This window comes from Pan troglodytes, chromosome 5, assembly GCF_028858775.2.
Source record: "Pan troglodytes isolate AG18354 chromosome 5, NHGRI_mPanTro3-v2.0_pri, whole genome shotgun sequence".
NCBI lineage: Eukaryota > Metazoa > Chordata > Mammalia > Primates > Hominidae > Pan > Pan troglodytes.
In genome coordinates, this window is record NC_072403.2 from 141,997,651 (window position 1) to 142,014,189 (window position 16,539).

The 16,539-nt window shown below is 37.8% G+C and overlaps 1 protein-coding gene across 14 annotated transcripts in view; it reads left to right on the forward strand.

The window, feature by feature from the left end:
* L3MBTL3 (L3MBTL histone methyl-lysine binding protein 3) overlaps nucleotides 1-16,539 on the forward strand; it is a 127,887-nt gene that overhangs the window by 89,212 nt on the left and 22,136 nt on the right. For 12 of the 14 annotated variants that reach the window (XM_063813457.1, XM_016956299.4, XM_063813462.1 and 9 more), the window contains one exon: nucleotides 1,284-1,433. The exons of the other annotated variants lie outside the window; for them this stretch is intronic. In XM_063813457.1, the coding sequence (XP_063669527.1) occupies nucleotides 1,284-1,433 (150 nt within the window). The remainder of the gene's footprint in view (nucleotides 1-1,283; nucleotides 1,434-16,539) is intronic. 14 annotated transcript variants of the gene reach the window in all.

The window sequence follows — 16,539 nt, forward strand, 5'->3', positions numbered from 1 at the left end:
AGCACTTAGCACAGTGCTTGATATATCATAAGTGCTCCATAAATGTCACTGGTTTTTGTTTTGGTTGATGTTAAGCTAACATTATATAAATTTATGTCAGCACATGATCAGATGTTATTTGCTTTCTTCTTTTGGATAGATACCAGTGTAGACTAGCAGTATTTAAAGAAAATAAAGTTAGAATTTTTGCTTATGAGATATCTGTGATATATCTTATAGGCCATTATCAGAATCACCTGGCAGCCCTTTTAACTCTTCCCTCCTTTTCCTAGGAGGGTGTATCAGATTGTCTTGGTAGAGGGTAGCTAGACACTGTTTAAAAATTTTCCCTGGGTGATTATCAACATTCTCACTGTCATCTACACTGAAGAAAAGAACATAGACGATTCTGATGTAATTTACCTAAGGCCCAAACCATTTCCAGATTTAAGAATGCTTCCCAAAAGCAGAGAGGCAAGATAGGCAGTTATTTGGAGAGGCCCATGTATATTGGGGTCTGAGATACGGCAGTTGCCCAGTTGTTTCAGAGACTGGAATGCTGAAGCCCTGGGCACAGGAGTATACTAACTAATGGTGAGTTAACAATGAGTGACCTCAATTTCCTTTCAGGAATGATCACCAAATGAGACCTGAGAGACCAACTGGTAGTCACAAATGGAAGGGAAATGAGCTCTGTGCATCATTATCCAAGTTGGCCTCTGGTCCTTTTTCATCTTATGAACAAGATTAGCTACAAATTGATCCATATATTTTCTAGAACATCAGGCATAGGTCCAGACCTGAACACAGGGAACAGCCCATGAGGAAACCTCCTTCCTTTGGAGGGTAGTAACTATTAAAAAAGGAAATTAAATAGCGTGTGACTGCCCTGGTCCTGGAGGATCCCCTTAGGAAGCAGAAGCAAATCTGCTCCATTAAGCAATCAATCAGTCTCTCTCCCACCTTTGTCCTGAATGATGTCTTAAGCATTTCTTTCTTGGGGCTGATTGTTTCCAGAGATATGCACAGAGGTAATCCTTCAGTGACTCTTGCTCAGTTCTGACGATTGCAACAGATTCCTTCTTAAAGTCTAGTGTAAAAACCTATTTCCTATTTGTATATATTTGTTATGTTTTAAAGATAAAATATGCTGTATGTATGATTATAAAATATAACAAATATAACATATTCAGTTAAATTTTAGAATTTTATATTCTGTATCCTGTCATTTTAATTGGAAGAAGTATGGCCTAATGGAAATGTTCAATGTTCTTTTTTTTTTTTCTTTTCTTTTAATCTGTTAGTGCTGCCAACTGTCCCTATTCAGAAATCAATTTGAATAAAGACCGTATTTTTCCAGACCGCTTAAGTGGTGAGATGCCTCCGGCTAGTCCGTCATTTCCAAGAAATAAAAGGACAGATGCAAATGAAAGCTCTTCTTCCCCTGAAATCAGGTAATCAAAGAGCTAATATTAGCATTGTTTAGAAGTACTCTAATTTAAAGAGATTTTTTATCTTTTAGATATTTTATAGGAATATAGCAATGTTTTCTTGGAGATTGTTGAAAATACACCTGACTTAATGTGAAATGATGGTAGAGATCAGTACTTGAACTTAAAAAAAAAAAATTAGAGAGTTGATAAAAGCATGTCCAAATCAGGCAGGATTTTTCTCTGACTCATTTTTTTTTTTTAATTTGCTTGGTGTTAGAGGTAGGAATTTGGAAATTCCAGTCATTTTACTGCATACCAGTTAATATTTCTGCATGAATTGATCAATACTTACATAGAGTCAACCTTTATCAGAAAAGTGGTGGACTGGTGAAGAATGGACATTATTTCTTTTAGTGCTCATTATATGCCAAGTACTTGCATATACATTATTTCATTTAATTATCAATATGTTAATTGTATTATAAGCCCAGTCATTTAGTTTTTACTTGAGTTGGAATGTTTAACCCCAGTGGTTTATTAAGTGAAGAACCAAATTGATACATCTTTAAGCAAGTGATCCGTGCCCTGATATTAACTGAGGATGCTATTAAAAGAAAGAACAGATTAGGAAAAAGACATTTCTTAATACTTAGGTTTTGGCTTTCTCTTTTATGAATTACTTTAAAACCTAAGGCTACGTAGTTTATTTTTATATTTTATAATTTCCGTTATTCTGGATGAACCTAGTGGGCATTTAAATCAATGCATTGTCATAGGAGTAATGGCATTTAAACTAAAGGATTGTTTTCTTTATAGAGAAGCAGTTTACCCTTTGGATGGAGTAGGGGACACCTACAACTTCTTCTGGTATTAACAACAGTGATGGTTTTTTAAATCCTTAAAACCACGACTGATAACATACACTCATTTACCAAATCCCAGCATCCAAAAATGAGGGTCACTTGAAAAAATTTAACAGGATCATTTGAGCCTGGGAGGTCGAGGCTGCAGTGAGCCAGGATCATGACACTGCACTTCAGCCTGGGTGACAGAGTGAGACCCTGTCTCAAAAAAAAAAAAAAATTAACTTTAAAACATATAACGGTTATTAATTCATGTAGACATGATTATAGATACAGGGTTCATTGACTAAAACAGTGGTAAGAATACGCTTTAGATTTCAAAATTGGTTTTAAAAAATTTAAAAATTGTTTATTGTTTAAAAAGTATCAACAGAATACTCAGAAGGGTTGGTAGTGCCTGTTGTAGGTTTTTCAATAATTGTCTGGTTGCTTGGTCCAAATACCTGGAGCCAAAGTCTTCTTACAGAGCAAAGAAGTGGTTAGTTTGGATGATTTTGTGGATTCCTTTTTGGCTGTAAATCCATATAAGAGTAGAGTAATCTTTATAATGAGTCTAACCGTTTCGGTGTTCTGTCTTCTGTTCACATGTGGTCCTGGGCCTTCCTCATGGTCAGCATTTGTGATCAAGGAAACAATCTCAGACATTTTAAAGTTTTCTATTTATAACCCATTGCACATATTTCATGTCTAAATATTTTAAAAATGATATTTTTGCCTATGCCTATTAATAATTATCATTAGTAATTACTACTTATTAAAACCTAATTATTGATTACCTAATAATTATTACCTATTAATAATTAAATGAAATAATGTCTGTGCAAGTACTTGGCATACCATCTTTTGAGTCAATGAGGTCTGACCTGCCATTACTTTTCCTTGTCTTTTCACTGTTTTTGTAACTTTTCTGCAAAAATGAGTGGGTTTGAAAGTTCCCATCCTCTCTCTGGGGTTTCAATGAAAGCCTTTACTCACTGAGACCTTGAATTGACTCACTTAGGATTGTCACCTCCACTGTCAAAAATAAAATGAAATGTATGTCCTTGCTCTATATCACTGTATATGTGCAAAGCAGTACTTTAGTTTGTTAGTTGAGCCTCCCTTTCTGCCACTTCCCCTTTTTGCGGCTCTGGGAATCAAGCAAGAAATGAAAATGTCCGAAGCAGCCTGTGAGCTAGTGATCTGCTGAAATGGCTCCACTCAGAAGGTGTTAGTGGTAGGAGGTTTGATTACCATTGAGGTATGCAGCAACGCTGGTCTTAGAATTCTTCTCCCAATCATCTCCTCCCCTTCCAAAGCTCCCCATCTTCCATCCTGACTCACATTTTTTCCAAGAGGTCAAAGAGCCCTTCTCCCTTCCTGTTGGTCTCTTATAAACCTTAACTTTGAGTGTAACCCAAGGCTGGAAACATATCTTTAAGAGATAAAGAAATGCCCTTCCACTCATTTCCCAATGGGTTTCCTTCTTTTCAGGAAAATCCTGAGCATGCCACATTACTAGTAATCTTATGTTTTGAATTGTGTGTATGCATGTGTCTTAATCATTATGTCAAAGTGTCTCATTTGATTATTGTGAAAATGATCAGAGGTGTCCATGTCTAACCCTTGAGAAGATACTGGCAGAGTAGCAATGACCATCCTCTGGCCTGAGATCAGCCAGGAGTGAGAAGCAGTGGTAGGACCCAATTTGTCCTAGTGTCATGACTTGATACCTCTCCCTAGACACCCTGGAGTATTTTTCTTAAGGGTTCAGAGGTGAGTGCTCTGTAGAGGTATTCATAGGTTGAACTGTATCATCTTGACTCACTTTCTGTACCAGGTTTGGCCAAAACTACAGTTTTAATATGTAGGAAATGTAAAAGAGCTACAACTTAGACTTTCTAACTATTTATTTTGAGTTTTATATTTTTTCTTTCTTCTTCCCACATAACCAGGATGCAGTAAGTCAGTTCCACCTTGGATAAATCAGCAGTATACAAAGAGGTTGAAAAATAAAAAAGGTTATGAGGATCCTGAGCTTTCTGTTTAACTAAAAAGAATTTAATGCCTTAAAACCTAGAGGTAGCAAGTAATCTCATCTTCATTGAAGCTTCTATAATTCCTGTAAAGTGTCTATAAAAGTAAAACTAAATGAAAATAAATACTGATATATTAAAAAAACATTTATTAAGCATTTTCTAGGTGCTATACTTGGTGTCCCATACATTATACAAGCATGGTTCTTGTTTCTTCTGGCAATTTTCCTCAAATGTTATCTTCCTGAGCAAATGCTGTCAGTGATGCCAACCTTTTTTCTGTTTAGTACTGTCTTAGTTATAGTTTAAGGTACATAAACCAGTGAGAGACACTAAAACTTTGGAGGTAGAAAGTTGATGCAACTAAACTCTCTTAGGGGTTTTTTTCCTCCCATGCAACTTTAACACTTGGCTTTTTGCCATTGTTCTGCATGCATGGCCATCTAAGCTCTTAATGTAGCTCTGAAGATTAGTTCTGTCTTTGATGCAGGCCCAAGGAACAAATGAGTAAGTAGTTGAAGCCCAGCACAGCAAGAGCAACACCATGATGTTTTTTGTTCCTCCAGAAAAGAGCAGCAGAATGTGGTGATTAGGAACATGGGGCACTGCTTGGATTTAAATCTCGGCTTCCCTACTTGCTAGGTGTATGATTTTTGATGAATTACTCAATAGCTCTTCACTTTGAATCTCATAATTTATGAGGATTACATGAGATGAAAAATGCAAATATGAAGCTCTTGGAATAGTGATTAATAAGTCATAAGCCCTCAATAAATGTTAGGTGTTTTTTTTGTTTGTTTTTTTTTTTAGATGGAGTCTTGCTCTGTCGCCCAGGCTGGAGTGCAGTGGCGTGATCTTGGCTCACTGCAACCTCCGCCTCCCGGGTTCAAGGGATTCGCCTGCCTCAGCCTCCCGAGTAGCTGGGATTACAGGCGTGTGCCACCACGCCCAGCTAATTTTTTGTGGTTTTAGTGGAGACGGAGTTTTACCATGTTAGCCAGGATGGTCTCAATCTCCTGACTTCCTGATCTGTTGCCTCGGCCTCCCAAATTGCTGGGATTACAGGCATCAGCCAACGTGCCCGGCCAAATGTTAGTTTTTATTAGTGTTGTTGAAAGAGGAATAGATTACTTTGTTTCATTATATGTCTTTTATTCCTTAGGAGCAAATGAATGGCTGGACCATTTGTTTACTATATTTTTTTTTTTGGTGGGGGGAGGATTTTATTTTATTTGGTATTTATTTATTTATTTTTATTTTACTTTAAGTTGTAGGGTACATGTGCAGAATGTGCAGGTTTGTTACATAGGTATACATGTGCCATGGTAGTTTGCTGCACCTATCAACCTGTCTCCTAAGTTTTAAGCCCCACATGCATTAACTATTTGTGCTAATGCTCTCCCTCCCCTTGCCCCTGTCCCCCGCTGACAGGCCCCGGTGTGTGATGTTCCCCTCCCTGTTTCCATGTGTTTTCACTGTTCAGCTCCCACTTATGAGTGAGAACGTGTGGTGTTTGGTTTTCTGTTCCTTTGTTAGTATGCCGAGAATGATGGCTTCCAGCTTCATCCATGTCCCTGCAAAGGACATAAACTCATTCTTTTTTATGGCTGCATAGCATATCATGGTGTATGTGTGTCACATTTTCTTTATCCAGTCTATGATTGATGGGCATTTGGATTGGTTCCAAGTCTTTGCTATTGTAAATAGTGCTGCAGTAAACATAGGTGTTCATGTGTCTTTATAGTAGCATGATTTATAATCCTTTGGGTATAGATCCAGTAATGGGATTGCTGGGTCAAATGGTATTTCTGGTTCTAGATCCTTGAGGAATTGCCACAGTGTCTTCTCTAATGATTGAGCTAATTTACACTCCCACCAACAGTGTAAAAGTGTTCCTATTTCTCCACATCCTCTCCAGCATCTGTTGTTTCATGACTTTTTGATAATCACCATTCTAACTGGCATGAGATGGTATCTCATTGTGGTTTTGATTTGCATTTATCTAATGACCAGTGATGATGAGCTTGTTTTCACATGTTTGTTGGCCACAAAATGTCTTCTTTTGAGAACTGTCTATTCATATCCTTTACCCACTTTTTGATGGGGTTGTTTGTTTTTTTCTTGTAAATTTAAGTTCCTTATAGATTCTGGATCTTAGACCTTTGTCAGATGGGTAGCTTGCAAAAATTTTCTCCCATGCTGTAGGTTGCCTGCTTACTCTGATGATAGTTTCTTTTGCTGTGCAGAAGCCCTTTAGTTTGATTAGATCCCATTTGTCAATTTTGGCTTTTGTTGCAGTTGCTTTTGGTGTTTTAGTCATGAAGTCTTTGCCCATGCCTATGTCCTGAATGGTACTGCCTATGTTTTCTTCTAGGGTTTTGGGTTTTACATGTAAGTCTTTAATCCATCTTAGTTTAATTTTTGTATAAGGTGTAAGGAAGGAGTCCAGTTTCTGTTTTCTGCATATGGCTAGCCAGTTTTCCCAGCACCGTTTATTAAATAGGGAATCCTTTCCCGCTTGCTTGTTTTTGTTAGGTTTGTCGAAGATTAGATAGTTGTACATGTGTGGTGTTATTTCTGAGGTCTCTGTTCTCTTCCATTGGTTTATATATCTGTTTTGGTACCAGTACCATGCTGTTTTGGTTACCATAGCCTTGTAGTATAGTTTGAAGTCAGGTAGTGTGATGCCTCCAGCTTGGTTCATTTTGCTTAGGATTGTCTTGGCTATATGGACTCTTCTTTGGTTCCATATGAAGTTTAAAGTAGTTTATTTCTAATTCTGTGAAGAAAGTCACTGGTGGCCTGATGGAAATAGCATTGAATCTGTAAATTACTTTGGGCAGTATGGCCATTTTCACGATATTGTTTCTTCCTATCCATGAGCATGGAATGTTGTCCATTTGTGTCCTCTTTTATTTCCTTGAGCAGTGGTTTGTAGTTCGCCTTGAAGAGGTCCTTCACATCCCTTGTAAGTTTTATTCCTAGGTGTTTTATTCTCTTTGTAGCAATTGTGAATGGGAGTTCACTCATGATTTGGCTCCTGTTTGTCTATTATTGGTGTATAGGAATGCTTGTGATTTTTGCACATTGATTTTGTATCCTGAGACTTTGCTGAAGTTGCTTATCAGCTTAAGGAGATTTTGGGCTGAGACGATGGGGTTTTCTAAATATACAATCATGTCGTCTACAAACAGACAATTTGACTTCCTCTCTTCCTATTTAAATACGCTTTATTTCTTTCTCTTGCCTGATTGCCCTGGCCAGAACTTCCAATACTATGTTGAATAGGAGTGATGAGAGAGGGCATCCTTGTCTTGTGCCGGTTTTCAAAGGGAATGCTTCCAGCTTTTGCCCATTTAGTATGATATTGGCTATGGGTTTGTCATAAATAGCTCTTATTATTTTGAGATATGTTCCATCAATACCTAGTTTTCTTTGCTATTCTTAAGTTAAGCTTTGAATAGATTGCTCAAGCAAGAGATTCCCATAATATCACATTACTCACCTGGATGTAGTTTCCCACTCAGATTTTAACAAATTTTCTTTGCATTTTTCTTAAGAATTTACTAAAATTTGGTTACCAGACATTATGATTTTTTTTTTAATGCACTTTGCCACACAAGAGACAGTTTGCATCCTTGGATGCAAACTCTGAGACAAGGATTTAATTGCAAGTAGTTTACTTAGGAGGTCAAGAAAATATCAGTAGGCAAGTGAGGAAGTGATGCAGGGAAGGGCAGGCAGCCAGAAAAAGCTTAGTTGTCACGCTGGTTACCACCATGGACAGCAGGAACACAGACCTGCTGGGAAAACTCTGGGATTTCTTGTAAATTGCATATCTCAGAGTTAGCCCACCATAGGGATGAGGGAGCTGAACTACTGAAACACCAATTCCCTTGAACCACAGAGTGAGGCTGTACATGTTAATTCCCCAGCACATCCTCCCTGCCACATAGCAGGCCAAGCAGCCAGAGCCCAGGGAAGTCCTGCAGGAAATCAGCACAGGTTAGACAGGTGGATCAGGCTGGTGTGTGCTGAAGTGAAGCTGTGGGCTGTGGCACCAACCCAATGCCTATTCCAGATGCCAGGCAGTCCCCAGAATGAGTGATGTGCTGACGTTGCTTTTGATTCAGAGCTTATGTAATAGGACTAGCATAAGTTAACAGTGTGAGGAATGAATGTCCTTTTCCTGTCATAACATTATTTTAAAGGTCACCTGCTCAGAATAGAGCCATGGGCAGCTAATGTTCCATCACACTCATTCCCAAATTTGGCTTCATATCAGATCCCCTGGGACTTCCTTAAAACTCAGATTTGAGATCCTATCTTAGCCCACCACATTCTGCCAGGCTAGAGCTTTGGAGTCCAGACTCAAATATTTATGTGAGCGTCTGTCCCCCTGCTCAAAACTCAATGACTTCCCGTTACTCTTGGAATTAAGACCCTAATTCTCAGCATGGCCTACAAAGCCTTGTGTCATCTGGCCCCTGCCTAACTCCTGCTTTGTCTCTGCAGGCTCTTTTTTCAACCTATGCTTCAGCCACCCTGTCCTGAGATACCCGCTTTCCCTCTGTCTAGATCCTCTCTGTGCCATCTCCTAGCTAATCTCTCATCTTTGGGGTGTCAGATTCACTCTCCTTTCCTCAGGGAAGCTTTATCTGATCATCCAGATTTTGGACCAGGTCCTTCATTACATGCTTTCTCATCGCACGTCCCAATGCTGTTGACGTTCTTGGGTAAACACCTCTGTGTACTTTGCTTGATGATGTGCTCCATAAAGGCAGGGGCCATGTCTTTTCTTACTCTCCGAGTTGCCCTAACCTGAGCACACTCCCTTGCGTGCAGTAGTGACCTCGAACCATCCATCTGTCTTCCATGGACAGCTATCAGTTATGTAACCTAAGAGGCAATAGCTGTATAACATTTCTGTTCAGTTAAAACTCCTACACTTTGAACTGTGAGATCACCATTCCAGATATGTAAGGAGTGATTATTAAATGTTAAGATAAATTCCCCAAAAACATACCTGCACTCTCTCATTAATTAGAGTGGTATGGCCCAAACTGTTGTTGTTTAGTTTCCTGACCCACATAGAAAATGATACCACAGAAATGACAGTGTTTGTGTCGAACACCAAAGAAATGGATGAGGCTGCCTACCAGTCACCAGAGAGGGATGCAGCGGGCTGTGGGGATCAATATCTCAGAACACTTGTACCCTAGGATTCAGGGCATCCTTATCGGGAAGCTCTGCCCCATATTAAGACGGTCCCACCCTGAATCCACCTGTAGGTATGCTGAATGCTTGGATCTCTTTTCCTACAGAGACTTGTCAAATGGGTGTGAGTGAAGGGAAGTCCCAGTGCCTCTAGATAGAAATGTGAGTACGTGGTCCTTATAGACAGAAATGTGAGTATGCAATCCTATCCCAGTGATCCATTTATTCGTCAGAAGTATGAGGAGTGTCTTTCGTGCCAGTGCTTGCTGTGAAAAGATGGTTTCCTCACTGTGGACAGTGGCAGCTCATCTCTGCCCTCACGCTGCTCCTAGAGGCAAGATGAGGCATGGGCTCTACCAGTGAGTGGAATAGCTTTTCCTGGGGACTGATAACTTAAATCTCTGCATATCTACAGCTGAGTGAAACAATATATGTGTTTCTCTATATGTCTTAATAAAACTGTGGGTCTCAAACTTTGATTTGCAGCAGAATCATTTGAGATGCTTGTTAAAAATGTGGCTTTTGAGGCACTGCTCCCGGAGGTACTCATTCAGGAAATGGAATTCTTGTGTTCATAAAAATGAAGGCACAGGAATCTTCATTTTTAACCAGCCCTCCCAGGTGACAGATGCAAGTAGTCTATAAATCAGGCTTTGGAAATCACTACTGAATGAAAACACCCTTTTCAGGGGTAATACTTCACAATGTGTTATTAGTTGGGAAACATCGGGCATCCATCCCACATAGCCTTGTTCTCATGAAATCTATTCTACAGCTGCTTATAATTGTGTTCTAAATTAGGTACTATCTCTATTAAAAATCACTTAATGTTTTGAGCTCCCATGTTGTTTAAGCCTGCTAAACATCAGCCACAGAAACACAATAAAGCAGCTTTAAAATGCCTGCCAAATGCTTAGATTACCTTGCAAGGCAAATGCCCACTGCTTAACTGGTCTAATGGCAGAAATCAGTCTGTTCAGTTCATTATAGGCCATTAAAATGGCTTCTCAAGTTGTAAGACCAGTGTTTCCACTATGAGAACTACATAGAGCGGTTGCAAGAATTGCAGCCATCAATCTGGTTTATATTTTTAGCACGAATCCAATTTTGCTAGTCACACCGAAAGCCAAGTCTGTACCCTGTTAAACAGATAGGAAAGCAAGCTAACATAAAGTATGAAGCTATAAGCGTATATAAATCTATTTGCTTTGCAAAACTATCACATCAAGTAGAATAAAATCAATTTAGAGCCAACCATTCTAAAAGATTACAAAAGTTAATTAGTAAACCTTGGGAAGTTGGTTTTTTGCCCCCTGAGGTCTTCTGGGCCGAGAGCTTCATGTTGAATATTGGCGAAAGTAATTTCAATGACTAGGCATTCTCTGGCTATTGTAAAACCTCTTCTCCCTTTTTGTTGATGGGCTTCCAGGTACGAATTAGGAGCTCTGGAAGTGTTTTCCTATTGTAGCTCTTGAGAACCTGAGTTAAATCTCTGTAGTTGTTTATGTACCCCAAAGAGTAGCTTAGTGTTTAGTTAAAACACTCACAGTTCTGATGCCAACCACTGTGACACCAAGGCAGCCATTCAAAGTGGAAGGATAAGATGACTGTGTTATTGCTATATGCCTGTGAAGTTGTTGGAACAATATTGTAACAGGATCTTACTCTATCTCCTTGAATATCACCCATTTCTGACTCAGGAAACCCTTTTCTGTAGAGTAGAAAAGCAGTGACATCTGTTCTCTTTTCCACAACAACAACAACAAAGTAATAGAGTCTCACTCTTAAGAGACATCATCTTTATTTCCCAAACCTCACCTTATTCGTTAAGGCTTTTCATTTAATAAGAGGATTAATTGCTGAGTTTTTCTGGAGGGTTTTTCCTTGTTATCTTGGTAATACCCACCTCATTTATTCATTATATTCCTTTTATTGTATTCTTTCACTAGCGTATGGTCCTTATGCGAAATTATAATTAAATAGGCCTGTTAACCAAAATGTTTTTATTCATTAGATACGCAGTAAACCATGTTTACCTCTCCTGGGTGATGTTTATGAAAACATAATTCAGTAAAACCATTGCTGTTGTATCATCTCAAAAGGAATTTAATTTTAAAAACTCTTTATTTGAATGTTACTCATAGTTGCAGAAGTTTTAGTCCCAAGTCCCACTGGTTTTATTTGCCATCTTTTTCTGAATCCCTTCGAAGGTGGTGACCTCCTTGACCTGAAGCTCCTCAAGTACAGTCGCTCTTCATTTGTACGAGGCATTTTGGAGGCAGTTCAAGTATTCTTTTAAACTTTCTGTAGAGAATGTAGAGATTCTCATTCCCTTATGTTTTTACCTGCGAGTAAGTCACAGCTCAGAAACTTAAAAAAAAATGCTGGGAGCATGCAAAGAGACATTCTTTTGCTGGCCAAAACAGAAAAACTACATTTTTTAGAGCTCTCTGGTAGTCATTGTCCCCGCTTGTTACTGGGGAAGTACAAGTCTCTTTCAGTTCTGCAAAGGCCCCATGAGACTAGAATAAGCTATTTTGAAAAGAGAAGGGTGGCGTTATTTTAAACCAAGCCAAACTAAGGAGTGAGCTTTCACACTTGAGCTGCCGCAAGGTAGCCATGTCTCTGATGCTGGGCCAGCAATAACTGTCAATCCGAGCTTCCTAACCTGGTTGGCAAATATTTCGCTCTACATGGCAATCTGCATCTGCCTCCTTTCCTGCTGGACTTAAAGAGGTGGCAGAAATCGATAAATCCCTAAATTGGGGCAAAATAATTTGTTTTTCAATATTTTTTAACAGACTGGGACTAATTGAAACGTAATTGGTTAGAAATTGTTTTTATATGACAAACAGACTTGAAGAAATACAGCTGCACATATTCAACTGCCATCCTGTGCATTTACCATTCTCATGTCTGTTTTACTAATATTTATCACAAAGCATAATTAGATTAAGACAGTAAGACCTCTAAAAAGTGACACATAATTAGAGAGAAAAAGAAAATACTGAGTCATAAAGAATACATTTTTCCATTCAAGTGGATTCCACTGTCTTTATTAAAAGCCAAAAGTATTCTTGAGTAAGATTTCACTATGATTGTATTTCCATTCAATACAACTGAAATGTATTGAATTGAATTGAATTGTATTGAATTGCAACTAAAGAAATATTGCAGTAAATGGCTTCTTGAAAATTCTGAGATTCCAAGAGAAATTGCTGTTTTCCATGCACTTTTTTTTAGGTGCTTTTACCTATGTGGGTGCGTTTAATCTTCATAATACCTTATGTGGTGTAGTTGCCATCATCACACCTTCATTCTACAAACATGGAACCTCCTTTGGTTAGAGGCCACATAGCTAGTCCATAGCAGACCTGGGTTATAACCCAGACAGTCTGACTGTAGTCTGTGCTTGGAATCATTACTCTAAAAGCTATTTTAATAGTTGAAGAAAGGTTAAAGACAACATGTGTCAGTAGATAATTTTATCCTACAATATAAGTAATTTATAACTAGGAATAGCTGCTGTGCATCATGCTCCTACTTAAGTGCCTGGCTCTGTGCTAAGTGCTTTCTATACATTATTTTATTTCATTCTTAACATGCCCCTCTGAGGTAAAGGATTTATTATCCTTGTTTTACCAATGATGTAACTGAGAATTAGAGAAATTAAGTAATTTGCTGATGGTCGTGTAAACCTAGTGAGTAGCAGAACTGAAATTTAAACCAGATCTCTTCACTTCCTAAGATCATATGTGTAACCACTATTGCTGGGCTGCTTCCTCCATGTTAAGATTCATGCACCCAGCTGCAGTGTGGGTAATCTCAATGCTTTGAGAGGGTGAGGCAGGAGGATTGCTTGAAGCCAGAAATTCAGACCAGCCCTGAGCAACATAGTGACACGCTGTTTCTACAAAAAAATTAAAAATTAGCCAGGCATGGTATCGCATGCCTGTAGTTTCAGCTACTTGGGAGGCTGAGGCTGGAGAAGCACTTGAGCATGAGTTTGAGGTTACAGTGAGCTAATGATGGCACCACTACACTCCAGCCTGGACAGTGGAGTGAGATCCTATCTCTTAAAAAAAAAAATCGCACACTTGCGCCTAAGCAGCTTGTACCCTCTTTTGAAACGAAATTGTTGATAATGAAAAATGTTGATCAAGGAAAGCAGGCCAGGAAATGTTTAGGTTGACAATAATTGTGGTATTAAAATATAGCATGAAAATATTTCTGGTTGTCATTTTTAAAAATCTGTCAAGAAGCATATCTTTTACTCTGCTCCAGAGTGTATTGTAACATTATCCCAGAGTTTTGGCATTCTGATATAATCATATTTTGTCTGTAATTGGAAGACTATGTAGCTAAAATAACATTTTGCTTAGGAAGTTGAAATTCTAGAACAAGGATTTCATTTTTGTGTAGAGAAAGATTCTTCACAGTACATATTCAGCCAGAATTTGCGTAATGAAATTCTACCTTATAGTAGAGAGAAATAATGGTTGTCCAATTGAATAAACAATTTTTCTTGTTTTTTTCTTTCTGAGACACAGTCTCACTTTGTCACCGAGGCTGAAGTGCAGTGGTGCAATCATGGCTCACCGCAGCTTTGACCTCCAAGGCTAAAGTGACCCACCTGCCTCAGCTTCCCAAGTAGCTGGGACTACAGGCGCATGCCAGCACGCCTAACTTTTTTTTTTTTTTTTTTTTTTTTTTGTAGAGACACAGTCTCACTGTGTTTCTCAGGCTGGTCTCGAATTCCTGGACTCAAGCAATCCTCCCGCCTCAGTCTCCCAAAGTGTTGTTATTAGAAGCATGAGCCACTGTGTCTGGCCTCAATTTTTATTTTAAATAAAATGTAAAACAAATGAGAATACAGAGTCAGGCTCTTCATTCCTGACCTTATCAATGAAAGACAATTTGGAGAATAAGTTTATGGCACAAAAAGCATGTTTCCCTTAACTTCATATATCATACTTTATTTTAGAAAAACACAAGTGTAAAAATAAAAGACGATTGAATCCAATTGCAGATTTTGGTGTCAAGAAGAACGGGTGCTATATTCGCCCTGTGAATTTAGTCTTAACTTCTCTACATTTCTGTGGCTATAGTAATAAACCTTCCTTCAAGGCGTGTTATAAAATATGGGGCATGTAAAAAGCTCAGTCAGTCTTTGGCTCATACTGTGTTCTTAAGAAGTGAACTTTTCTTATTAATATTAACTGTTTCCACATGTCTGGATGTGCTCGATTAAGATTCTGCTCGCTCCAGTGGTTCTATTCACCCATCTGTTTCATAATGCCTGTTCTAAGAGACTGCGCAGATTGACCCCGTCTTCCACCTTTCCACTCTCTAGCTAAAGGAAACAGCACATAGAACCTCAGGGGTATAGGCGCTTTTAATTTGAAGGAATTTGCAGAATCAATACATTAACCTGAAATAAAACATTCAATAAACATTTTTTGTGGAGTTCTTCATGTTTGGTAAAAATACATATCTGTGTTTATATATTCCCAGGTTTGTATGGGTCCAATTTAATGAAGTGTCACGAGTTAAAACTGGGACAGTGAAAACTGAACATGCTTCTATAATGAAGCAACATAAATTATGTAAGACTACATAGCTTCCATTCTGCTTCTCTTTTGGGATAGGTTATGTCAGATCCAGGTATGAGGAAATTTTTTGGGTCAAAGATTTTACTTTCTTATTCTATCTCTGTTCCCTCTTGGAAAGTGATCTTTTTCTTGGAGTTCAGAAAATAAGTAATTGTCATTGTATTCAGGCATAAGAAAACAAGGGAACTTTTTTCATAGCTCAAGTCTTCTATCTTTATTTTAACAAAGCTTATTTTAAAGGAATAGTATACTTTAGTAAAACCACAAAAGGGTAACTGCTGATTATTGGTGGATAATTGTGATCCTGAAAACTGAAATATACAGAAAATTTTGACTTTTTAGCTTTTGGACTCATGGTGTTTCTCTATTTAAAAAAAAAATATCAACTACTCATCAGAGCTTCTAGAAAAGCCACAATAATTGGAAATTTGCTTTATTTGGGAAATGCCAATTTTAAGTTATATGACTGTAGTGTATGGTTTTTAATAATAATTGATATAGCCATCTACAAACTATTTGTTGACAATACTTTCTGGGATAGAATTTGTGCACTCAATATTATTTCCAATTTAATATAAAACAAATTTGGAAGTTCATAGAAGTTAATTTTAGCATGGTAAGCTAATTTTAACATGTTGTAATTACCGAGCATAGCTGCAGCATTATTTTTACATAGAAAACACAATTTTTATCAATACTTCAACTAATGTTCTTTCTGCAGTTATCAGTGATATTCTTACATTTGTTTTTACTATAGCTTCATCCTTCTACTTTCTATGGAATAAGAGACCCTGTTGCCATTTAATTGATTTCTCTTGGAAAAAAAAATAATGATTCTCCCCCATTTTCAAAAGAGCAAGTATACTTCAGCAGTTGTAGCAAGTTGTCTTTAGCATGAACTAAGCCGGGGAGTTCAGATTCAAATGAAATTTCGCATTTGCTCCTGGAAATGATCTTTCTTAAAAATAGTATCTCCTCACAGGATAATCACTAATAAACAATACATAATTTAAAAATAGCAGTAAAAATAGAAAACATGTATTTATTGCATGCTTACTGTGTTAGTGTCATTGTGTTAATTATTATATTTTCAAATGGAGACTCAATTAGTGCCTTTGTAATTAAAACTATAGAACTCCTTTTATATTTGTTGGGATATTTTGTTTCAAATGTATTTGCCCTGTTATTAAAACTTAACAGAAGTATGCTCTGGATCTTTAAGAAACTCACGTATATTTGTAACGGTAACAGCATGTATGAAACAGTAGCACATCATAAACACAGAATACTATAAAGCACTAAAGTGTGTAGGCCAGATAGCATATTCTGGATAGAAGAAATTGCAAAATGGGGTTTATTGTGAACCCTGAGAATGGAATACATTAGGGTGAAAAATTTTAAGTCCCTGAAACGTAAGAAA